The sequence below is a fragment of the Gallus gallus genome, chromosome 2, assembly GCF_016699485.2.
Source record: "Gallus gallus isolate bGalGal1 chromosome 2, bGalGal1.mat.broiler.GRCg7b, whole genome shotgun sequence".
In the NCBI taxonomy this organism is placed as follows: Eukaryota; Metazoa; Chordata; class Aves; order Galliformes; family Phasianidae; genus Gallus; species Gallus gallus.
Window position 1 is genome coordinate 22853108 of NC_052533.1, and position 24992 is coordinate 22878099.

The window sequence follows — 24992 nt, forward strand, 5'->3', positions numbered from 1 at the left end:
CACAAAGTTACCACAGACTCACAGAATGGTGTAGGTTGGAAGGAACCACAAAGCCCACCCAGCTCCCAGCCGTGCCATGGGCAGGGCTGCCCGCAACAGCTCAGGCTGCCCAGGTCCCATCTGACCCGGTATGGAGCACCTCCAGGGATGGGGCACGCACAGCTCTCTGTGTCTCACCCAGGTACCGACACGAGCCCGTTCTGGCCATGCAGAACTGCATCCTCATTTTCTCTTCTACCAACTGATTTCAAAGCCTAAATACGCCACGCTCCAAACCCAGGGGGACGTGGCGTGCGAGGAAATCAACCCCGGCCCTGAAAGCCGGCGTGAGGAGGACACGGAGTGACGGAGGGCTGACGGCAGGCCACGCTTTCGGTGACCCGCTTCAACGGCACCCTTAAGCAGCACCCGCAGCGCCCGCCCTATCCCCTATCTGAGGAATGAACCGACACCGCATCCCGCCCCGCTCGCTGCGGCCCGCCCTCCTCCGCGTCCTCTCTCCCTCCCTCACCCGCCGGGCTGACGGGGTTTGTAGTTTGAGGGCACCCGGCCGCCCCAGGACTACGGCTCCCAGGGATCCGCGGGCGGACGGGCGGGCGCGGTCAGGTGGCGTCCAACATGGCTGCCCCGTGCCGGCCACGGCCGTAGCGCTGTCGCGGGGGCTGCGGGGAGCCTCTGGGCCGCCATGCAGAAGATCAAGTCGCTGATGACCCGGCAGGTGAGCGGTGCGGGGCCGGGCGCGGCGGAGGGCTGCGTTGGTACGGCGGCGGGCCGGGCGGGCCGTGCCGTCCCCTTCTCGAAGCGTGACTTTGGGGGCGCCGGGCCGCGGCGCTGCGACGTGGCTTTGTCTGTCAGTCACATCGTGTCCGATGGGAAGGGTGGGCGAGGGCTTGGAGGGGAGCTCTGCGGCGGTACGGGGCGGGTCGGCTTCACGTTGTGCTCCTGTCAGCCCGCCTGGTGCGTAGCCGTGCGTCCGCATTGCTCTGGGCCTGGGAGCTCCGCCTGAGCTCGCTCTGGGGCCCTGTTCCTGCGGAGGGAACTCACCGTGATGCTGATCTGGGAGTGATGTGCTCACCTCAGCCTTCCCTGGCAGATCTCTGCCCTGAGGGCTTTGTTTGGTTTTGGTTTGGTTTGTTTGTTTTCATTCAGGAGCCATTTAGAGCCCTTTTCTATGTCCAGGTCGTGTCTTGTCTGCATTCAGCACAGGGTGCAGTGCTCGGTCCATAGGAGGAGTTGCGGGAAGCCTGCCTAGCATGGCAGCGTTGTGGGCTGAAAATGGTACAGCTTCAGCAATTCTCAGCCATTGGGAAAGGGTTAAATCCTGTGCAGCATTCTGTAAGGGCAGCTTTTTACCGGTGCTGGAGATGAGCAGCCTTTACTGCCAATTTTTGGGGTGTTTGTGGGAGGTTTTGGGTGAAGTATGAGAAGCTGCAACAGGTGCTTTGTGCTGTCTGCGACCTGCCTTGAGCTTCAGCTCTGTGGTGATCAGCTGCCCTTGCTGGTGGTGACTGGCAAGGGAGGATGTTGTCAAATGAAGCCCAAGGAAATCTGAAACTCAAAACCAGAATGAGGAGGTTTTGCATACTGGGAGGATGACATTGTGAAGTGTGGTAGCTGCCATTAAAGTGATGAACTTGTAAAGCACGCTGTCAGTTTCAGAGAATATATAAAGACTTTTCTCATTGTAAGCTCATGTAGTAATGTCATAGCTCCTTTGCTTTCAGAGAAAGCATTGGTACCCTGGGTGTGAAAGGGGCTTATGAGCAATATGCTTAGTGGCACATGGGGAGGGTATGGGGAAGCCTGCCTGAATCTCAGGGCTCACATGAACTGCCTGGGGCCTCGAAGGCTGGAGTCACAAACATATCTGGAACTTGAATGTTCAAGTTCACTTCTGCCTTAAAAGCTAGCAGAAAGTGCGCTCAGAAACTTACTCTGTGTTATTGCCTCATAAAGTTGTAAATGTATTGGACATACAGCAAACACGTACTTTGCTGGTTACAGATGCTTCCTGTAGTTTCTGTCTCCTAATGCATATTCTGTCCATGTGATTATGTGGATTTCAAAGAATAATAATTATTCAAAAGAGCTAATGTGGATTATGCATCTTTTTTCAGTTTAGTAAAATGTGTCCTAATAGTTTTACACGGTAAACTGAGAAATATGCTATCATACCAAATAATATAATGATGCCACAGAGTAGGTAGCACTTACCTTGAATTTGATTATTTGATTCCATTAAATCATTAAGTTAGGGGAACAAATTACATTATGCTTTTTGAACATGTTTGCATTTTTTAACCATCTGGAAGTTGACAGGAGTAAGTGGGCTTGGCTACATGGATGCTACTGATGAGAGCTGTTGCAGCATAAATCTGGAAATGCTGAGTTGTTTGAGGAACATAATTCATACACCAGTGGTCTCGTTTAAGTTTTTATAGAATAAGCCTTTTGCTATTTATTAAAGGACTTCCAGGTTTATAATCATCATCATCAGCAGAGAGTTGTGCAGTTACGTATAGTAATACGTAAAGTAATCAACATTAACTGACGATTAAAATTCTTTTAAAGGGTCTGAGAAGTCCTCAGGAGAGTGTTCATGACCTCAGTCCTATCGAAAACCTCCGGTTTCCTACTAAGGTATGATGCATGATCCCATCCGTTTCAGTTTTTGTTGTTCATTTTGTTATTTTTTTTGTCCCAGCATCTGCTTTGCTGCTGTTATTTTGGCAGCTTTTTGTCATCCTGAATATCTTTTGAAATATTTTTTTATGAAAGAATTGAAATTGCAGAGTAAAACAGTGAGCCAAATCAAAATGAAGATGCTTTAAAATTTCTTTCTTGGAACTTTGGAGTTGTCATTCATAGTTCTAATCTTGATTTTTCAGTCTCTTCCTGGGTTTGCTGCCATTAAGTTTGTTTCAGAATTTGGTGATTTTTCATCTTCAGGATACATCGTTAACTTTATATTCTACTGCATTTGTTATAACTGTATAATAATAATGACTTCATTTTTATTTGTCTCGCTGCTTAAAAGATATCAGTGCTCTGCTATCCCACCTTATACTGAACAATCTGTGCGTGGGGGGGCAATTGTTATAATGCTTGGCCACTCCTTATACGCTGTTGATCTGACCTGATGGTTCACAAGACTTGCTGTGGATGACGCTTACTGTTTTCCTCTAATTTGGACTTAGCCTTTGACCACAGAGTTATGTAAGTTACTCAGATGGTGTCTTATTTTAGCATTAAAATCCTGTGTTTCTCTGTTTCTGTGTAGGTACTTTGTAATACGATGCTTGTGCTGAGGCAGACCAGAAAATCAATGTTACTCTATGTTTAAAGAATCTAATAACTATCTCTAAATTGGTACATAATATTCTATTAAACAGTGAAATCAATGTATTGATTTCAAAGACTCGAGGTATTCAATTGCAGTGATGTTGAGGGGACTGCCTCATCTGTGTGGCTCAGATTTCAAAACTCCAGATTCCTGCCAACCACTGAGCATCGAATTTCAGACAGTCTTTTTAGCCAAGTTGAGTCTGCAGGTAAAAATAGATGTAGAGTATCTTGGCTGGGGTTCTGTTCTGTGACGGTTCAATGTTTTGTGTCTGGTAAGCCTACACTTTGTGTTCATAACAATGGGAAAACACGTCTCGATAATTAGCAAGTTTTTTCATTAATTTCTGTCAGATCTCTGGCAGTTGTATGCCGTCAACCCTTTGTGACATGAGAACACTATCTTCAACTGTTTTGCAAACAGAATCTTGTGAACATTAGGGATTTTGTGCCTGGCAAGACAAGATTGCATCAACATTAGAACCTGGAACTTTTTAAAACGTGTTAAAATTAGAGAATTCTTCTCTTGTGTGCCATAGTATAAAACTTTTATATTTTTTTAGTCTTCTTTTCCTTCCAAAAAGTTTTAGGTGAGCAGTAACTACTATACTGAGAATATTTTTTTTCTGAATATAACGATTCTGAATATTCTGAGAGATTTAAGTTAACTTTCTCAAAAAGCCGTATTCAGTGAAGCACCTGTACAGGTACCTGTTTATCTGATAAAAGGAAAACATGAGGTTAGCTGAATGTTGAGTGAAAGTACTCAGTTTTGATCAGTTAACTCCTGGTTTTGGTCCCAAGCCATTTGTCAGCTTCAGTTCCAGGCCTTGCCTTTTGAGAGGCAGGATTTACATTGCCATGCCTCCTTCACTTTGCTACAACCTTCACTGTATGATTTTACTTTTCAAATGATAAGACATCAGATGAGACACTGTAAGATGTCTTCTACGCTGTGGGCGTAGATTCTGATGCTTTTTCTTGAAAGCAGGAATTTTTGGTGTTGTTGCTGTTTGTTGTGTGAGTAACCATCAAAGAAGTTAGGCTTCAGTACTGCATAGAAGTTGAAAGTCGTTGAGCCCTTGGATATAGGTATTTCTTCTGAACTGAAATTGTGTTTGATGCCATGGCAACGTACTGATGTCACAAATCAGAATTACATAATAACTACCGGATAAAGCAGCTTTGCTGGATGTGAGCTAATCCCTCTCAGTAACTATTTTATAGCAGTCGACAACTTTGGTAAAGGGAATTGAAAAATAAAGACAAAAATAAATTCAAAATAAAAAGAAGCACAGATACAGCTCATATGAAGGTTAAATGGAAAATACAGAGGACAGGCAAAGGGATACACTGATGTTGCAGTCACTCAGGGGAAAGCCAGCAAAATTCTTTTTGGTTTTAATGTATGAAGGTTGCTTTCTTTTCAGCATGTGAAAGTGGTGAGCGTCTTCCTCTATTTTGTGGGTTGTCTGTGGTGGTTTGTTTTTTTTCTTCTTTTTCTTCTTTTCCTAACCAATGAAATGGTTTGCTACCTGGATCTTTTATTGAATACCCCTGAGTGTATGAGATCACATTTACCACTACTCCCAATGGCTTCTGCAACTATGTGGAAAGAATTTTGGTCTGCTTGCATCATATGAAGATGAATCACCAGCTAACTTGTTCAAGTTTCCTTGCCAAACAGAATCACGCTGCCAACTTGTCACACAGAGCAATACATCTAAAACAGTTTAAGTCAGTGATACAATCGGTAGATCAGGCAAATATGAACTGAAAGGCAAATTTGCTAGAAGGGAGAGGAGGTATATCATATATGTTTTTTTGGTTGAGGTACCTTACTTCATCCATGCCCTGATTGCTCTGGGGAACTGTGATTATTCTTTTGTTTGTTGAAAATGCTGTGTGTTAAGAGTGATACAGAACTGCTCTACTGACTTTTGAACCCCTCTGCTGTTTTCATTTTGTTCTTCTCCAAGCTGCTAACAGGTTTATTTAGTAGATTCTATTACAGGGTATTGAGAGTTATTTAGTACACTTGAATTCAAGTGTATTAATAACAAGGAGACTTTGGATTCCGTAATTTCTATATTGACAATGCTCAGCTCACATGCAGTATATAAAACGTAGTTGACTTTGTCTAATGGCCGTAAGCAGCACTGGAACTTTATTTTTAATCCTTTTCCTATAGTGATATGGTTATAGTCCATCTGTTGTGGGTTTCTGTTTCTATGTATAAAAATAACTTTACATATTGTTTATTTGATGGTGGTGTGATGCTGCAATGTACCCACTGTTGGGCTTATCCTGAAGTTTGGGAGGAGCTTTTCTCTTAATGCAGGTATTATCTGAGTTCAGAATGAAGGGATATAAATTGACAGCACGTTCAGTGGTGTTCTTTTGCTCATGAGGAAATAGGGAGGCTGTGTCCAAGTGAGTACTGAGCAGATTTGACCCTTGGCTCTCTTGGTAGGGGTGTGTCAGCCATCGCTCACCTTCACCTTCTAATTAGGTTAGAAGCTTTGTAGATTTTTTTCTTTGTCTAAATGGTATCTATTAACACCCCTGTTCACAAACTTTTCTCAATGTCTGCTCCCCAAGGCTTTCGGTTGATTGTGACAAGAATGCAGAAGGTGTTTACTTCAACTCTGTACCAGTTAGGCTTTGTTAGCAATGTTTTTCATGCTGCAGGCAGTGTAGAACAAAAGAGTGGGAGTGTGACACAGGGAAATAGCTAGGTAAGTGATCTAAAGCTTCCTGAACTGCCATTCAGATGAGTGGACAACGAAATGACTCTTCTAAAATACAGGTCAAGTAGTTGCTGTGGGCTCCCAGACCCATAAACTTCTGTTTCCATAGACCAGGAAGGCAAAACACTGTGGGAAGCCTGTGGACGTAAGCACTTCTTTTTGAGGAAGCACTGGATTCTTCCAATTTGCAAGGTGCCGGACAGACAGTTCTTTGTTTCTACACCCACACCCTGCCCAGAAACTTATCTTTCACTGTTCTGTATAGGTGGCATTGTGTGAGTCAGAAGGTGGGCACTAATGTCCTCCAGGGGGGTGTGTTTGACAGGTTGTCATTCTTGAAAACATGGTCCAAAGTACTGGCCAAAAAAATGGAAATAATAAACCCTATTTGCACATCACCACAAATGGTGGGTGTTTTAAGTAGGTAAAGTGTATCCCTGAGCAATGTGCTGATCCCATGCTGATGTGCTGCTCTTTCTGATCTCCAGTGTATGTGATTCAGTTTAGCACTGGTGAAGTTCTCTGTGTGATTATCATGACAGGGTTCCTCCCATCCCAATTATATATATATATATATATATATATATATATATACATCAAAATATATAAATATATATATTTATATTCAGATAACTTCTTGGAACTTCTGAATGCACATTGAACATAATAAAGAATTCTCTACTGTTGATTTTTTTTTTTAATTATTTTTGAAGGCAGGTATTTCAATAGCAATAATTAATGAAAAAAATGTTTTGTGGTAGAAAACTGCCTCGAGGGATTTAACTGAGCTTCTCTCTGTGCCTCTGCACAGTGTGCAAACACTCATTCCACAGTGTGGAATCTGTCCTTCCCTGAGGCCCCTGCAACTGTGGGCTTCATATATAGATTGGAAACTTTTTTGTGTGTCTGGTTGAAGGGATAAGGAGAAATGAATATCAGCAAACAAACTAGCCGAGGATGTTTGCTTCCTTCAGTGGCGAGAGAAAGGTCTGGCCATGAGCCTTCAGTTGTTTGAAACTAGTGGAGCATGATGGACTGGAAGCAGCAATTTATCACAGCCTAATGTCTACTGGCAAATACTGTAATGGATAGGGGAGCTTAAGCTTATCCTGGGGAGTCGTTTTCTGTGCTGTTCTTCTAGAAAGAGTGAACAAGATAAAGAAAAAATCTGACTATGTAACAAATGTTTTCCTAGTGAGTGTTTTGGGAAGAAACTAAGGAAAAAAAATGACCTTTCTGAGAAAGGATAAAATGGATTTCTGGTAATTTTTCTAGCCACATAAGCCTCAGCTTTATTTTTGTAATGACAAATCTGGTATTCTGCAAAGATAAAAGGGTCACTGGCTAGGTTTCCTTGAAATGTTTGTATTAATAACAGCCTTCCCAATGGATTGTCAAGTAGCTCTAAATCCAGAGGAACATGTGTCCCCAATAGCTTTCTTAATGTATGGGAAGCGCTGTCAGTCACCACTGATCTACCTACGGCATTGGCATACCCTGTCACCAGTGTGACAAGATGCCCACGCTCTGAAGATCCAAATGGTTCTAAACACTTCTTGGATTTTGTTTTTGCTTCCTTTTCCTTTTAACAAACCACTGTTCTGGAGCTTGCAGCCACACACCCAGGTGATAAATGAGGTGATTCCATTTGCAGGGCATTAGTGAACAAATTTAGCCAACCCTGCTGCCCGTCTTGGATAAGTTTTAATTTCAGTTGTTATAGATAAAACTCAATGTACTGTAAAATGTTCAGGAAGTTTGTAAGGGGGCTCTTGGCACAGCATAAAGCTGCCATATGTTAGGAATTCCAGAAGGGAAAAAAATACTTTTATTGTTTTTTATTTCCCTGTGAGAAGTACTTCAGAGGAGCAGTGGTGTTGCTTTAGGAAGCTCTTCACTACTCACCCCGTGCCTGCCTCTACTTGTGCAGAGAAGCAGCACCTTACTCTGTGTTTGAAATTGCACTTTTCCTTGTGACGTGTATGCATTGATGTTAGTGAGTGATGTGCAAAATAAGGATGGTTGTGACTGTTCAGTAAATTAATCTCAAATCTGCTGCCTCTAGATGGTTAAATCAGCCCTTGAGTTCTTGGTGATGGAAGTACAGGCACCTTGTCCCACTCTAACAGCTTGTCTGTTTGGATCTTAATAGGACTCTTCAGTCTGCTGGATCACTTAATCAGGATTAAATTCCCTTGTCAAGCAATGTGATCAGTGTTCTGTCTTGAATTTTATATTTTTTTCTCTTTTGAGTCTCTAATAAAGGTTTTTCAATCCTTCAGTGGGAACAGCCACTGGGAGAGGACAAGTATTAGTTAAAACATCCAGTGTCATAAAGTTGTTTGAGTTGGAAGAGACCTTTAATGGCCATCTAGTCTGCCATCTACTCCCTGCAATGAGCAGGAGCACCTACAGCGGCATCAGGTGCTCAGAGCCCTGTCCAGTCTCACCATGACTGTCTCCAGGGATGGGACATCCACCACCTCTCGGGGCAACCTGTGCCAGTGCCTCACCACCCTTACTGTAAAAACTTCTCCCTTATATCCGATCTGAATCTCCTGTCTTTTAGTCTGAAACCATTTCCCCTCATCCTGTCACCACAGACCCTGCTAAAGAGTCTGTCCCCTTCTTTCTTACAGCCTCCCCTGGAATGGGAAGATGAGAGGTTCAGACTCAGTCCTCAGTTTGTGATGACTGATGGATGCAGCTGGATTCTTGGGAAAACCTTCCACATGAGATTGAGGGAAGAGAATGCACATCTTGAATGTTAGCTGTCAAAAAGCCCTTAGTGCATGTCTTTAAATTACCCCACTAGCTGGCAAAAAATCTGAAATGTGTTAAGAAGAAGCCACTGACACAAGCTGTTCTTATACTGAAGGTGTTAGTAACTTTCAAAAAAGTCTTGTTTTGGTAAACATTGTTCCTTCTAGGATGTGATGTTACATCATGGAAGTCATCTTTTTTGTGTTTTATGAAGGAGGAACTCAGAGAATCATGGGAAGAACCAACTGATCCTCAAGCTCAGCAAGAAATAATTAATAGCATTGAAGAAGTTTATTTTTCCAATGATGCCTTTGATATTGTGAAGTACGAATTAGAGGTGAGTTGTCTTTGTATAAGAGAAGACAATAATATAACTAAAAATGAGGGTCAGAAGTCAGCTTCTGTCAGTGATGCACTTTCATGCAAAACTGCTTGTTTTTGTTTTTGTTTCCCCTCCCTGCCCCCAAATCTTCTAGCATATGCTATTGGTATGGAGTTTGTTTTTTTAATGTGATAGAATTAATATCAGGCCTATTGTGCCGGCCCTTACACTACTTTAAACTACTTTGAAAAAGGCCATATAGTTGGAGGAAAAAACATCCATTCTATTTTTTTTAAGCACTCTGAATTAACAGACACGAGTCATTGCAACGACTTAGGGCTTGTGTATGTGTGTATATGGCTTAAAAGAGGGTAATTATGATATTATATTCTTTAAAACTGATTTCGGTATTCTTAATTTGAATACAATTAGATTGCAGAAGCAGTAAGAAAGTTTCTTAAATAAGATTGCTTGGTTAGTTATTGCTGCATGTATATTTTGTCTACTTTAATTTCTTACTGAATTCTATTTGTTGTTTATGCACAGAGGCTTCCTCCTGTACTTAGTCTTCAAGAACTGGAAGAGTACAGAGACAAATTAAAACAACAGCAAGCTGCTGTAAGTAAAGCTGTTTAGTGTACTGCCAGCAGATTTTTACATTGTTTATAACTGTAGCTAGGGATGTAACTGAATGTGGTTTGATTGCTTAAACCTGCTAGATAATGAGCTTTTGTTTTGTTTGGTTGAATGTTGTGTTCTTTTACAAGGGAGAATCATACCAGCAAATCATATAGTCATAGGAAATAATGTAAGTAAATCATGGTGATAAGTACTGTAGTGAGGATCAAACAGTATAATGACTTCTTTAGAAGCTTTATTTTCAGGGTGTTCAGATTTGCAATATATTGGAAGAAATAGCAGAGCGTTTAATAGTGTTGTATTGCCTCTTTTTGAGGGATTTTTGGCAACATAAAATATTGAAGAGCACCTATTTTCTTAGTTTGTATTCTCTCTTATTTTTATTTGCTTTTTTCTTTTTTCTTTTTTTTTAAATGAGGGAGTCTAGTGACTGCTATATATACTTACCCTGAAATGAAATATTGAATTTATGTGGGAATGAGAGCTGCAGCTTCTGACAGATACTTGTTATATTTCAAGCTTTTATAATCTTTTTTTGATTCATCTATTAATAATGAAGCAATTGCTCTGAAAGATTAATGATATCATATAGGAAATGAATGTACTAGCTGTGGCATTTGGCAAGTAAAATAACAGTATGAATCCTGATTTGTGTCTTTAAATGAATGAAATGTGAAGAATAAAAATACTGAGCCATTAACAACACAGGAAGAAAAATTCTTTTGTCCTACAACAGCTTTTCCTAGAATAGACATGTGACATTTTGTGAATTATTAGTGAGAAGTGGGCAAATGAATATTCCATGCTCATCCTCACCAAGAGGTATACTTATGTATTTTAGTCTGTTTGGGAATAGAAGTCTAAGAGGACATCTGCTGGTGACCTAGTTTTGCAAGGAGGTACACTCAGGGCTGAGGCAACAGCAAAGGAATATGCTGAGTAGTCTCAATACTTGATATTGATGTCTTGGCCATTCTGCGTGTACAGTGAGAAGCAGCTGAGAGTACTTCCTGTGTATGGCTGTGTTTGAGGTGCGAACTTGAAAATACGTGGAGTTGATGAATAATACAGAAGAGAACTGAGCATAAGTTTCCCAGGAAATATGGCCCATATGTGTCTTTCTAGATTATTAGTTACAGGACTCAATAAGTCTGTTGACATATCAAACAGTAACTCTGCTTTTGAAAAATAATAAACGCTGTCTTTTTCATTTCAGTGGCTGAATCTGTAGCTGGCATAGGAATTTACTACAGTGATTTAGATTCAAACTTCTACATTTCTATAACACAAAATATTCAAATGACTGTGAATTATTTGCGGAAGAACTCTGATCTTCCCCTTCTTGCTGGCTGTTACTTTCTGCTTTTGCACTGCTTATCTTGGTCCTGCCTTTGTTTTATGGGTCACTATAGACTCCAGACTTTCTGCTGTTTCTCCTTTTCATTACAATTTTCCATTCCACTGAGAAGATCCCAAGCCACTCGGTTCTTCTTTAATATGTGTGTTGTGACAGCTTTTATTTGAGCAGGCATCTGGGTACAGATAATTTGAATTAGAAGGCTTTTTTTGCTGGGTATCTGTTTGACTTCATTTTAATTAAGTCTGATATCCATAACTCTATTTTTTTTTTTCTTTTTACTTTAGGAGACAAAATATTTAAGCCTGATGAAATCTTTTCCTGCAGTCCTAGCCCACAAGGAGCAGTTCTTTTGCTGTTCTGCAAAGCAAAACTATATATATATTTTTTAATTGAGCAACTGAGTTGAAAACCATTTGATGACCCTGACCATATTTTAATGTGAAAGAGGAAAACGTCCTCTTGTCCAGATTGCCAGCTGATAGTATCAGTGTCCTTTGAAAACCGTTTGTATGCAGGTGTTCTTCCAAAGTAACAGCCAGCAAGAAGGAGAAGATCAGAGTTATGTTTTTTATTCTAGCATGTTAAGAAGCAGAGACCACTTGTTCCTATTACTTTACTGTGGCTACTTTATTGAGATTGTTGTTTATCACTGATAATACTCTTGTTTTTAAGGTATCTAAGAAAGTTGCAGACTTGATTCTTGAAAAACAACCCGCATATGTTCAGGTAAGGCAATAGCCACTTTTTAGCAGTAAACCACACAATTTAGAATACTATTGGAATACTGCTCCTGTTTCAGCGCAGCTTAAATATAGTACTGGGTTAGAAGAGATTGGGTTAGTTAGTGAAGGGATCAGCCTGGTTGCCTCTTCTGCAGTAGCTGGAGGAAAAATAAGAAAAATTGTAAGGATAATATTATTTCACTTTTAGGTAAAAGGATGTAGTGGGATTTTATTGCAGAAAGAAGCTGGGTAGTGCTTTAGTGACTGAGTGTTCAGAAAGTAGCATGGAGAAAAAGATAGTTCTGTTTTCAAGCTTTGCTGATATACTTTTGTTGTTGCACACTTTTGGATTTGATAATGTTATTAAGCCATTGCTATCATTCCTGTACTTAGCAGCTTCTTTTTGACAGCATAACAGCATTGTGGAGAATGTGCTTCTTACATTTTGCTGTGTAATGTTTAAATTCTTGTATCAGCAACATCTGAGTGAGATGCACAAAGGGATGATTACAAATCCATTGTGCCAATAAAAGTCTTTTAAAAACATTTCTCAAATATTTACCTGATTAAGTTAATAATCCTGTGTGATGTGTGATCACAGGTTTCCACACACTTATTCTTGTCACTTGACTTACCCGAGATTTCTGGTCAGCATTATGAGACTCTTCCTCACCTTCCCACTGATTCATAAAGTGATGCTGTGGGTACTTGGTAATGGCAACACCAATTCCTTGTCAGGTGACAGTAATGAGTTATTAAATACAGCAAAGGTGTAATTGTCTGTCCCCTAGACACGGTGATTCAACTGTGCAAAGGAAAGTGTAGGGAAGTCATGGTTTGCACCTCTCTTCTCATAGATGTGCTGATCTAGCAGTCGCATCTGTGGAGTGTGAGGCATGGCATGGACACAATACATAATAGTTTTGTTGCTGTCTCGTAAGGAGAGGCTTACTTTAGGAAACACCAGTGTCTCTGAGATAAGGGAAAAAGGTGTTCAGCCCTAGCTGCTGATGGACCATTAGGCTGCATTGTTTCCTTGTGCCTCTCCAACTATGTTCAGATGAAAAAATTTACAGAACCTTTGTAGAAGGGAAGACTGGACTTCTGGCATCTTAATGCAAATTAATTCATGTGCTTATTTCCCCGATCACTTTGGTGTGGTGCATTCTATTCATTTTATATAAAGTCTTCTATGCTGAATGTAAAGTATATAAGTGTAGAAGTTCTCACTGCAATGGAAGTATATTTCGAGTATATTCCTTCAAAGAATTGCATTTTAAAATAATTTGTTTTAATGTTTGTTTAATGTTACATTCTAGCTCTAAGCTTATATAACATGATGATATAAGTAATATATAAATTAAGTCTAAATTGAGATGTTACAATAACAAGATAGCATCATGGAATCACCCAAGATTGGAAAAGACCTCCAAGATCATCCAGTCCAGCTGTCCACCTACCACCAATATTTCCCCACTAAACCATGCTCCTCAGCACAACATCTAAATGTTTCTTGAACACCTCCAGGGACAGTGACTCCACCACCTCCCTGGGCAGCCCATTCCAGTGCCTCACCATTCTTTTGGAGAATAGATTTTTCCAAATATCTAACCTGAACCTCTCCTGGTGCAGCTTGAGGCCATTCCCTATAGTCCTGTCAAATAGATAGAGGTACTAGTCGCTAGTCTTTGCTGATTTGTAGCACAACTTGTATGTTTGTTTCACCTGTTGTCTCTCTGTAGGAACTGGAACGTGTTACGTCGTTGCAGAACGGCCTTCAGTTAGCAGCTGTTATTTGTGCAGATGGAAGAAGGTATCTTGCTTAATAGCAGAAACTGAAAGGGGAAAAAGGGACTTAAGAAGACATTTGTAAATCCAGGAGGTTGCTTACTATTAATATTTCCAGTGTATGCGCTGAATGGAATTAGAAATAGAAGTTCAAAGTACTAAAACAAATACCAGTTGCTTTCTGTCTTGCAGCTTTTGCTGAAATGGGGGGTTCTTTTTAAACAGATACCTTTAGAGATGTACCACTGATCCACAGACAAATTCTGCTGAAGTGATAACATATCTTCTTACCGGTCTGTTGGTATTATCTAAATTTCAACATTTCCCTAACAGTGCTGACTTATTTTGTTCATATTTTGTAGCACTTATGGTGAGCTGTGGTAGCATTTATTTAAAATAAGCCTTAATTTATATATCATTGAAGTTTATTGTGTTCATTGTTAAATTACACAGACACCTGAATATCGCTAAGGAAGGCTTCACACAAACCAGTTTGGGACTGCTTGCAAATCAAAGGAAGAGACAGTTGCTTATTGGACTACTGAAGTCTCTGAGGACAATAAAAACACTGGTATGTACAGGTTTTTTTCCAGTTAATAGCAGAATTTTTTTGTTCATTTCTTTGTAGTTATGAGTGTTTTCTTTTTCTTTTCAGCAAAGAACTGATGTGCGGTTAAGTGAGATGCTGGAGGTAAGTCTCTGCCAGACTACTGTATCCTGAAGCTATTCTAAATCATCTTCTATTAATCCTTTTAATTTTATCCCTTCTTCCTTCATCTTATGAACAGGATATGATGGGTGGAATAGTGTATTTCTTTTTATTTAGTGGCTTAACTTTTTAATAGGGAGTTATGTAAAAAGTTGTAGTACACAGGCTGTGGCACTGAAGATTCTACTGATAAGGTGTATATATGCTACCTAAGACATAGGAGATACTGTACAAGGTGAAAATAAGATCTTGTCTTTAGGTTTTTAAATTGTATGAAAGCTTGACAAGTTTATTGATGGCTATATTTTAGTAATATCACGTAAGAATTTTGACTTGTAGATTGCTGAATATTTATAGCTGATGTCAGATCAGATGGAATGTCATTATGATAATCCCTAGTTACTCAATTTAGAGATGGACTCTTACTGGTTTTTACTCTTAAGAATCTTAAATCCCATCTTGGGTAACTTACGTTGTCTCTCACTTTGTTACTCTTTACCAAACAAGTTATATTAATTCACTTGAGGCTGCATCAACATTATCTTTAGCTCACCAAGCCTTACTCACTTATTAGCTTCTTATTTCTGTGCTGTATTGTATCACACAGGAGATCGAATGTCACTCTCTGCTCGTAGGAGCTGTCCTGATATAGAAAAGTGGCTGTTGCATCTGCACACATACCCTAATGCCAGGTTACCATAATTTTGCCAATGATTTTTAAGCATTGACTGCTGAAGGCATGCTTTCTGGCTAAGTGGAATTCTAGAGCTGTGTTCACTCTCTGATCACAAATACAGTATTCCAGATATTAGCCATTTTATTGTTTTAAGAGGAAGTTAGTAGCTTGGAAGATATGTAAGGGCTACTAGTAGCCATTCAGAGAGGACTATGTAGGTAGGATTTCCAACTAAAAATGACTGGACAGAGGAAAGTGAGACACACCTGGGATATTAGAAATATATGTAGTGCAAGCAGGCTTTCTGACTTGAGAGCATAGAACTTTCAACTTTACAACTCTGGTAGACTTAATGAAGAAAGTGCTGGGTTTACAATAGAGAAAGATGCAAAGAGCTGTAATTGCAACCATCATGTTAAGCTGATGTACTGTTTGGATATCATCTAATGGATAAAGTAGTTTTTCCCAGCATTCCTTTTTTTTCTTTTTTTCTTTTTATAGCAAAGCTTGATCTACATTTTAGTGCTGCTGCTAAAGCAGTTTAATTTCAGAAATTCCTTTATGATAATAGCTGAATATAAATTGCCCTTGTGCTTTTGATCTTCAATCACTGAATCTGAAAATTCAGAAACAGCTTTGCATTTGAGCTCTCTGAAGCACAAAACATAGTGGATATAATTGGTAAAAAAAGACTGGAAAGCTCTTAGGTATTGATGGGCATTTTCCTTCCTCCAAGACCCTGGCCAAGACACTAATAAAATACAAAAGTAGTAATTATAGCCAAGACACTGTTGGCAAGATCTTGGGGTTGTATATTCTTGTGTATATACTTTTGTTTTGTATCATCATATGCTTCCTGGTTGATTTGAATGGATATTCTTTTTATAAATTAGGGCAACTTATTTTTTTTCTTTCCCCAAAGTATGTTTTTTTTTGTCCTGGGGTCTTCTGTTGTGTACCACTTGTCTACAATTCATTTTTCATTAGTTACTGAATGTATCAAGCTAAATAGAAAGTATTTATTTTGCATAATACTGGAGTGTCTCCCATGTGTCTTTGTTGGTTTTGTAGGCTGTAGCCTGCTAGTGCTTGAATTTACCTCTTCCTCTGCTCATTAGTGGATTGTGTTGTATTAACAAAGGTTTGAAAATTAAATGGGAAATTGTTAGTTGTTTTTCAATAAGAGCTTTGTGATGCATTTTCTTTGAATCTGTAGGTAAACAAGCAAGTCATTTGCATCAGAACACAATATGTGCAGTATTTTTAAATGTTGCTAACACCTGATGTTGCCTGCTTGTAATTCTGGATGGCTTGCACATTAATTTTTACAATAGACCCTCAATAGTTTCCTCTAACTTCATAGTATACAAATGTAAGAGGTGAAATGTTTTGGTCTTTATGTTTATACATGAGCTTGTAAGCAAGAATGAGCATTGTGGTGTTTGCTTCCAAAGCCAAATTAGCTTTCTGTTCCATTTTATCCCAAGGAAGAGGACTATCCAGGAGCTATTCAACTGTGTTTGGAATGCCAGAAAGCTGCCAGCACTTTCAAACACTACAGTTGTATAAGGTGAGGTGACATTGTGCTGATCTCACCTTCTGGATAATATTTGCAAATGATACAAAGCAGTGATGATTATTTCTCATTCTCTAAAGCAGTTTTGATTTAAACTTAATTTTCTTCTTAGAGAAGTAAAGCTGAGGAATTTATAAAAGTATAAAGACCCTCAGTGGTGCTGTTCCCCCATTCCACTACTAACAAATCACTGCTAACACTATATAACCTCTGCCTGGTCTGTGTCATTGTTTTCTAACTGTCGTAGTATGTTGGCAGGTAAAGTTTTGGCTAAGACTGTGTTGTGACTGTGCTACAGATTGCAGGGTGGATAATTTTTAATAAGGAAGCTTATAATCTGGAATTAATTAACCTTCAGTAAGATGATTTTGGATGGGCAACTTACCCTGATTCTTGGTGATGAAATCAGCTAAAATGCAGCTTTCGTGCCATTGAGGATAACGTGCTTTCAGAACTGAAACTAAACAGTATGTCTACAGTTTCTAGTTTAGAAATGCTTCCCTTTTGTTTTTAAAGAAACAGAAAAAATAATTGGCTATTCTATAAATGTATAGTTTGTTGCAACTTCAGAGTAATAACCCATAATGATTGATTTTAGTTCAGGTCTGCTTTTGAGGTGTGGTGGTTTTTGAGGTGTGGTTGTTCAAAGCCCGGCTGGATGGGGCTTTGAGCAACCTGGTCTAAGAGGGAGAAGTTCAGACTGGGGGTCTGTGCTGTACCTAGTTCTAAAGCAGGAGTGTTTCTGTGCAAAGAGCAGGATTCTTACACTTGTTCTAATCTCTTTTTGCTAGGTAGAAGAACTAGAATGTAGTAAGTGTTCCTAAACTCCAGCAGACTATGATGTGAAATTGTTGTGAAGACTTTTCTGTTTGGAGGCTTATTGCTTAAGGATGATTGGCTACTTGATTTTTAGTGCTTATTGCTGACCTTTTCTCCTATTTCATTTATTTATTTATTTATTTATTCTCATTTAGACCTTTCTTTGGAAAGTGTTCTTTTGAGGTTATCTAACAACTAAAAATGGAGGGATGATGGGCATATCATGTAAGGGGAGAGAACTAGGTAAAGAAGCTAGAATCTTTTGATAGTTAATGTAGGCCCTTAGGAAAAGATACAGAACACAGCAGTAAGTTGCCTTAAGTTAGGTAAGGTGATTATCCCATCAAAACTCCATGCTTTCTGTGCTGGAGAGGGTATCCTGACTATTTCTTCTTGAAGTTCGCAAACAAAAACACGTTCATCACTTTTTGTGTCTCACTTTTTTCACCTGGTGTCCCAAAATTTTAGAAGAGAGTTTTTGAAAGGGAACAGTTTTGCCTTCCTTATCCAAAATGGATTATCTTGTGGTAGCTGCTTTTGTTAATCTTTCTATACCACATACAGCTCAGACAGGTCAACTGATGGTCTTAGAAAGATTTTCTGAGAGTTGCGTAAGCCTAAGTTCTGACTTTTTCTGTGAAATTTAAATAAACATTTTTTGCTTTAGTGTCTCACACGCCGTCAGGAATCCTTCATAGAAATCTATTGTACCACAGATTGCAAATACTTGATAGCCTTGATCTTTTTGGTTATCTTCTGCTAGATACCTGAGGGCTGAATCAAAATTTATAGAGCACGAGTTTCTGTGGGTTTGGAAATATCTTTGAATACCTGAATAAATCCCAGCAGAACATCTTTTAACACTGTTGCATTATAAACCTAGGAAAATGTGCTTCTGTAACAGCTAATTGTATTTGAAGCCTTAAGAATACTGCACTGTTGGTATGATCAGTAGTTTGATTTGAAATACTCTTTTTTCTTTCATTAATAGCGAGTTGAATTCAAAGCTGCAAGATACTTTGGAACAAATAGAGGTAAGAATGCATATGCTGGTTTAGTACGTATTAGTAGTTAACCTCTAGATATTAGCATATTTAGCATTAGATATTTCGAATGCACTGCCTTTAGCAATTACTGAATGTGCATATTTTTTCAAGTATGGTCATTGGAATGCTATAGTCATTGCTATTCCTGTAACCTTTTGTGCTGAAATACACACAAATGCTTTATAATATGGTATCAAATTTATGAGCCCAGCTTGCTAATTGTGCCAACATTAAGTGGTAAAGCCATCCAATAAAATAGATATGTAATATTTGAAGTACTAGAGCAAAGATACACTCCATGTGTGATAAAGATGCACAGTTGTTTACTGCTGTGACTTTAGTCCTAAAAAGGTGTGAAAAGTAACCACAAGCAGCATGCCAATAATAGGTTTGGATAAGCTCCATGAGAAATGAGTTCCACTGGAAATTTTAGAGATCAGCTAACTGGAAGCTGCTGGTTAGGGCCAGTACTAAGCCATAGCCAATAGGACTTGAATTGCTGGGGCAGGTATGACTGAGAAGATCAGAAGAGTAAGAAGTCTATGATTGTATTGTTTGAACTGAAACGCTTATGAAACATTTTCTTTTTTTTTTTTTTCTTTTTCAGTAGTGGGTGTTGCTTAGAAGTGGTAGCAGACCAAGTTAGAAATCTCAGCTCTCCCATACTGGGTTGCTAACGTACAGTATTTCTTGCTGTACTTGTTTTTGGAAACGGTGGAGCCTTTTGTCTGGCAGAAATTTCAGAGTGAAGTGGCACATTTGGCAGTAAATAACATTTTAGCACCTGAAAATAGTCCAGTCTTGTCTGTTTTACATGCATAGTTAGCAGCAGTTAAATACACTTATTTTCCTCATTTGTTGTTGTTTAAGTTGATATACTCAGCTTGGTGTTTAACACGTTGTTTTGCCCTCCTTTTTATAGGAACAATTGGATGTAGCACTCTCCAAGATATGTAAGAACTTTGATATCAATCATTATACAAAGGTTCAGCAGGCTTACAGGCTGCTTGGGAAAACACAGGTTAGTATTTGTGTTCTGAGTAAGTTGTAAAGACTGGTGGTGCAACAGTGTGAAGATTTGAGTACTGTGATGGAAATTTCTTTTCCTAATGCTGATCAGTCTTGCTGTATATATTTACAAAGGCTGTTATATTAATGGTAACTGCTAAAGGTAAACCAAGCAACACCGTAACACGTAATATTTGGGACACGGTAGAACTGTAATAATTACATATTTCACCTCCTTATGTGATGCTTTATGCATTATTAATTATACCTGGACATGTGAGTGCTATTTTGTTTTTTTAACATACTGAGCTGTGTACAACCTGCACCTTGTTATGTATACATTCCTATTTTATATTGTACTTGAATGTGATGGAAATGAAGATGTGAGGAGATTTTTTTTTTGGGGGGGGAGGGGGCAACAAGAAATGAAATAAGGTATGAAAGGAGGAAGCCCTGCAGGCAGTTCTCATCAATTATCAGTTTTCATAACATAGTAACGTTAAACATGGTGCTGCCAGTGTAGCAGTGACATGCTGGCTTAGAGAAGAGATTCTCCCAGGAAGCATTAGCTGCTGACAGTCGCATCAGAGTGTCTGTCTCCTGCTAAAGGCAGAACAAGAACTCCATTCTGTTATGAGGGTTTTTGTTTGTTTGTTTGTTTTCCCTTTTTTAAAGCTTATTTCCAATATTCAGGACAAGGGCTGGCATTAGGATGCCTTTTTTGGTTTTGTCTTCAAAAATTTTCATTCATTTATTTTCCTTTCTAATTAGAACCCTTATAGCAAAGTTGGGTTCTTACTGTGATAACGGTATAGTTTTGCAATAGAATAGAAATTAATTTATTTTCCCCTTCTTTGACAATGTACAGAAGTATTGGAATGCCTAAAGACTGCAACTTGAAGTCAAGGAGAGAAGATTAGTTAGACTTTTCCTTTTTAGTGCTTTGTATTCAATTTCTTTCTTTACAGAATGAGAAATTGTAAAAGCAGACATAATAAATTCACTGCTCCAGTCTAGTGCTTGGTGTGCTGAGAAAAGCAGATTTCTTTTGGAGAGGAATGAAGTTTCTGAGCAAAATGTAGGAGCAAAAGAGTGATTGTTTGTGATCAGATAGAAGCAGAATTGCTTATTAATTTCCTGTGTCACCACAGAACTTCTTGATTCTGCTCAGTAGCTAAGAATGGCAGATGGCAAGTACCAAAACCGATCATTTTCAGATCCACAGGATCTGATAACTTCCATTCTGGCATGTAAAATAGTTTTTCCATCCGTTCTGTCATACCATATATAATGATTATTAGCGTATCTTGAAACAGCAAAAAAATGAATTGTCTGAAATGGACTAATATTGTGTAGGATAATTATGAAACAGCTTGACCGCAAACTCAAGCGTGGTTATGGAAAAACATGCTGTACAGTTAGTTGGTTTTAGTTCATGTGCTGATGCTTTTTGTTTTCTGGAAAAAGTGAGTTTTTTAAAAACAAACTTCATTCTTTGCTTATATTGCAGAAAAGGGTTTGGTAAAGAGAAATGTTTTGATACGACTTACAGGCTTTCTGCCTGTTGCTTGTTCTCTACATTGTATTCTACAAAGAAGAACTCGGCGTACCAAACGGATACATTCAGCACTTTGGTTGTGATTTTAGTTTTATTAATTGCAAAGGCATTATTATTCTTTTAGTTTGAAGTGTTTCCAGTGGGGAAAAAAAAAGCAATAATCGCAGCCCATTGGTTTTAGACAAATTGGTCAATGATTATTTGATTTTTTTTTTTTTTGCTTTTCCTTTTCTTTCAGACAGCAATGGACCAATTGCACATGCACTTCACTCAAGCTATTCACAACACTGTGTTTCAAGTAGTGCTTGGATATGTGGAGCTTTGTGCAGGAAACACAGACACCAAGTTTCAGAAGTTACAATACAAAGACCTCTGTACAGTATGTAATTCTTGCATAAATATGTATTTTTTAATCTCGAATTCTCCTCTGTTGTAAGTATCCCATATCTAAGTGAGTACTCAGTTATAGTAGCTGTGGCATTGTTTTAATAATTTCTTAATACAAATTGCAGCCTAATTGAGAGGTTGTTTATTTTGAACTTAATATTGATTTTGATGGAATTAAATCTTAGTACTTTGGTATTAATGCACACATCATCTGAATAAATGCAAAGAAATAAACAATAGGATACAAACAGGAGGCTAACACTTCAAAACTCCTATGTCTTCTCCACAGCAAGTGAGACAATCGTGACTTTGCGTTTCCCACTCAGATGAGCAATTTGCCTCTCTTTTCTTTATGTAGAGCCATTCTTAAATAAATCTCTTTACCTGAAAATCTCATCTTAGAAATTTCTACTGCATACTTAACACTTCGACAAATTTGATGCTCTTCACCTAATGAATATCTTAAATCACAATTGGCTCTTTGGAGCAGAGTGTCACAGAGGTGTAGGTCAGCTGTCACCTGTTCTGTTTTTAACTGCTTGCATTATACAGCACTGGGTCCAATGGGCCATCAGCCAGGATGGCTACTATGTAATGCTGAAGTCTAAATACATTGTTGAACTGAGGCAGTGAAACGAAGCAGTGCCCCTATATTGCAGGGATGGCTGCAGCTATTTTTCATGATGAGACATCCTCATCATTAGACTGTACAGCTTTACTTCTGTCTTTACTGTGTTGTTCTATGAATGTGAGAAGGTTGATTATATCAGTCAATTAAAAAAAAGGCAATAAGAAATAAACTTTGCACTTTTAGACAATGTTTGATCAACTGATTAACGTCAGGCATTTGTCAACTCTTCAATACTTCGATATATATCAAGGACTGTAACTGTTTGAATATGGGGGTGTCTGTATGGTTTACTTTGCCTCTGCAAATGATGAATGTGACTGGTAACAGTGTCACAATATTATTATTATTTTTCATAGCATATTACATCAGACAGCTACATTCCATGTCTTGCTGATCTCTGCAAAGCCCTTTGGGAAGTCATGCTCAGCTATTACCGAACGATGCAGTGGCATGAGAATCATGATCAAGATGAGGCAGCAACTGTGTCTTCTGGTAAGAAATATTTCTGGAAACAAAACTTCTGATACTTGGAAATAACTTTTATTGTGCTCAATTAATTAATCATTATTTAGGTACCTTTGTGATCTTGGCTTACTGCCCCTCACCAGTTCATAGTGTGCAGAAAGGACTTAAATACTCACTGAATTTTTGTAGTCTTCAGCATAACCTCTTTTGAAATAAACATGTGTATGTGCCATTACTGCAGTTATAATAGTTTTATTCCAAATAGTATTTGGTTTTTGTTCAGAAGTCAGCTGTGGTGGATGAATACAAAATCTGAGGAGTTTTTCCTTTAATATGAGATGAGCATGTAATTTCAGATTTTTTGATCAGTGTTGAAATCTCTGCATATTAAACTTAGTATGTTGGGATACTGCACTATGTACTACGAAACGGGACTGAGTGAATCTGTTGTAAGTAGCAGTTGCAATTTTCAGGAAAAGTAATTTTTCAAATGTTGCTTGTCATCTTTACTATTGAAACTTATTGTAAGGTAAGGCACATACTGTAAGGCACAACTGACACTCTTGACACTCACACAGGAAAAGGCTATGATTTTATCATACAATATTATTTTGTTTTTTTTTTTTATTTGTTGTTCCAGTTTGTGTTTTTAGGACAGAAATACAAAACCTTAATCTGTCTTTTCATTTCAGTATTTCTGGGTACGTTTTGCTGGACATATTGTATATTAATACAAAATATCTAAGAACAGACTTTTTTTTATTTCTCCACCAACCCAAGATGCTTCTTTCTGGCAGAGTGTGAGCCAGAATTGGCTACAGCATTGAGATTTGTGCTAAATTCCTACTTATCTGAATCAGGTGGGATTGGTCTTGTCTTTTTGAGCTGTACATAGAAAAAAACACTTCTGTCAAAGTAGACTGCTTCTGCAATTACTCTGCCTTGCCTGATTTACATACAGTTTGTATCTTAAGTTATTTTTTTAAGTCAGACTGTGAGTGAAAAGAAAAAAATTAGAACTGGAAGTGAAGAACAAGCATTGGAAGACTGTGCATCCTAGAGTGCATTTGTAATTCAGTGTTTCTTTCAAAAATTGGATTTATTACAGATTTTAAAAAGAATAAAATTTAAATAATATTGTTGTCTTAAATGTAGAAAAAAATATAAGTATTGTAATGTAAATTGCAAGAAGTGTAATATAATGTAAATACAAGGAAGTATTGTTCTTGTATCGTGTGGAATCTGATGTGTATTTTTAAAAACTTTTTTCATGAAATAAAACTTTTCTACGTATTTCAGAATTGAAGTTCAGAGTTGAAATGTTTCGTTTAGAGATGTACCTTGTGAAGGAAGATTTTGAAATTTTGAATGAATTGCACCTTCTCAATAATCTTTACTTTAAAATAAGTTCAGAAAGGCTCATCTCCTCTTGTTTTGATTTTGACAGCTTTGAAGTGTTAAATAAAGCAGATATTATGAAGAGCTTATTACAAAGAAGTGTTATTGTAGTGGACTACTTTCTCAGCTCCTTGTGTAATTTTAAAAATAGTGTAGTTTTAAAAGTAGTGTGTTTGCTTTTGGTACTCCAAAAGAAAGAAAATTATTTGTACTACAAAACATCTTGAAAGAACTGATAAACATAATAAAGTTCTGTATTCAATCATGACTCATTCTAAATGCACTGCTTTTAGAAGACACCGTGGTGGATTTTGGCATGTTTACTACTAATTCACTAAATCTTCTGCCACTCAATTTTTAAGTTGCTGGAGACTCTGTGGCTTAGCTGTAACATACTGTACAGGTGGAATATATTTGAGCTACTGAATTGCTTCTTCAAAAACCTCAGCAATGAGAAAGCATGCAAAAGGAAATTTGACAAGTATTATTTAATTTCAGAGGGATTATAAATATCTACCAAATGTCTGCTTTTTTTTTTCCCTAAAGCTGTTGCTCATGGTGTAGTGGTTATTTATTGATTTAATAACTGTAGTATGAGCTCAGGCCAAAGAGATAAATTTCTTTAGAATGTGATGGTGCGTCAGAAGGAGCTAAGGAGACAGTTCACTAAAATTTCACTGAATACATTTTTTCAATTAAACCATATAGATTGGAACAGTAGAAGAAGCAGTCTAACTCATGCATATGTATTTGGCATTTTATCATATTTTTAAATCAACTTTTAACTCAAAACTGTCCTGGTGTTTTTCTTGTGTTGTGCTAGTGTCAGCAGTCTTGCTAAATATTTTAAATGGATCAAGGTACTCTTGATAGACTTGAGGCACAAACCGAGCTGTAGGACGTAGAAACTGAACTTAAGAGGCATTAATTTCAGAGGTCTTTCTACTTTAATAGTGGAGCTTATTCAAAAGAAGTCTCTCATGGATTAGAAAGGAGGCTGTGTTTCATATAGATATGTCACTTATTTGCGAAA

At 38.2% G+C, this 24992-nt stretch overlaps 1 protein-coding gene across 2 annotated transcripts in view; it reads left to right on the top strand.

Moving 5' to 3' along the window:
- The first annotated feature begins 605 nt into the window (after positions 1-605).
- VPS50 (VPS50 subunit of EARP/GARPII complex) overlaps positions 606-24992 on the top strand; it is a 69163-nt gene continuing 44776 nt past the window's right edge. Inside the window, exons 1-13 of one of the 2 annotated variants that reach the window (NM_001396634.1) lie at positions 606-718; positions 2572-2640; positions 9070-9192; positions 9724-9795; positions 11849-11902; positions 13641-13711; positions 14140-14257; positions 14342-14377; positions 16559-16641; positions 18458-18500; positions 19435-19533; positions 21317-21457; positions 22453-22588. In NM_001396634.1, coding sequence (NP_001383563.1) covers positions 686-718; positions 2572-2640; positions 9070-9192; positions 9724-9795; positions 11849-11902; positions 13641-13711; positions 14140-14257; positions 14342-14377; positions 16559-16641; positions 18458-18500; positions 19435-19533; positions 21317-21457; positions 22453-22588 — 1078 coding nt within the window. In that variant the 5' untranslated portion in view covers positions 606-685. The remainder of the gene's footprint in view (positions 719-2571; positions 2641-9069; positions 9193-9723; positions 9796-11848; positions 11903-13640; positions 13712-14139; positions 14258-14341; positions 14378-16558; positions 16642-18457; positions 18501-19434; positions 19534-21316; positions 21458-22452; positions 22589-24992) is intronic. The other variant, NM_001012854.3, reaches the window with a different exon arrangement.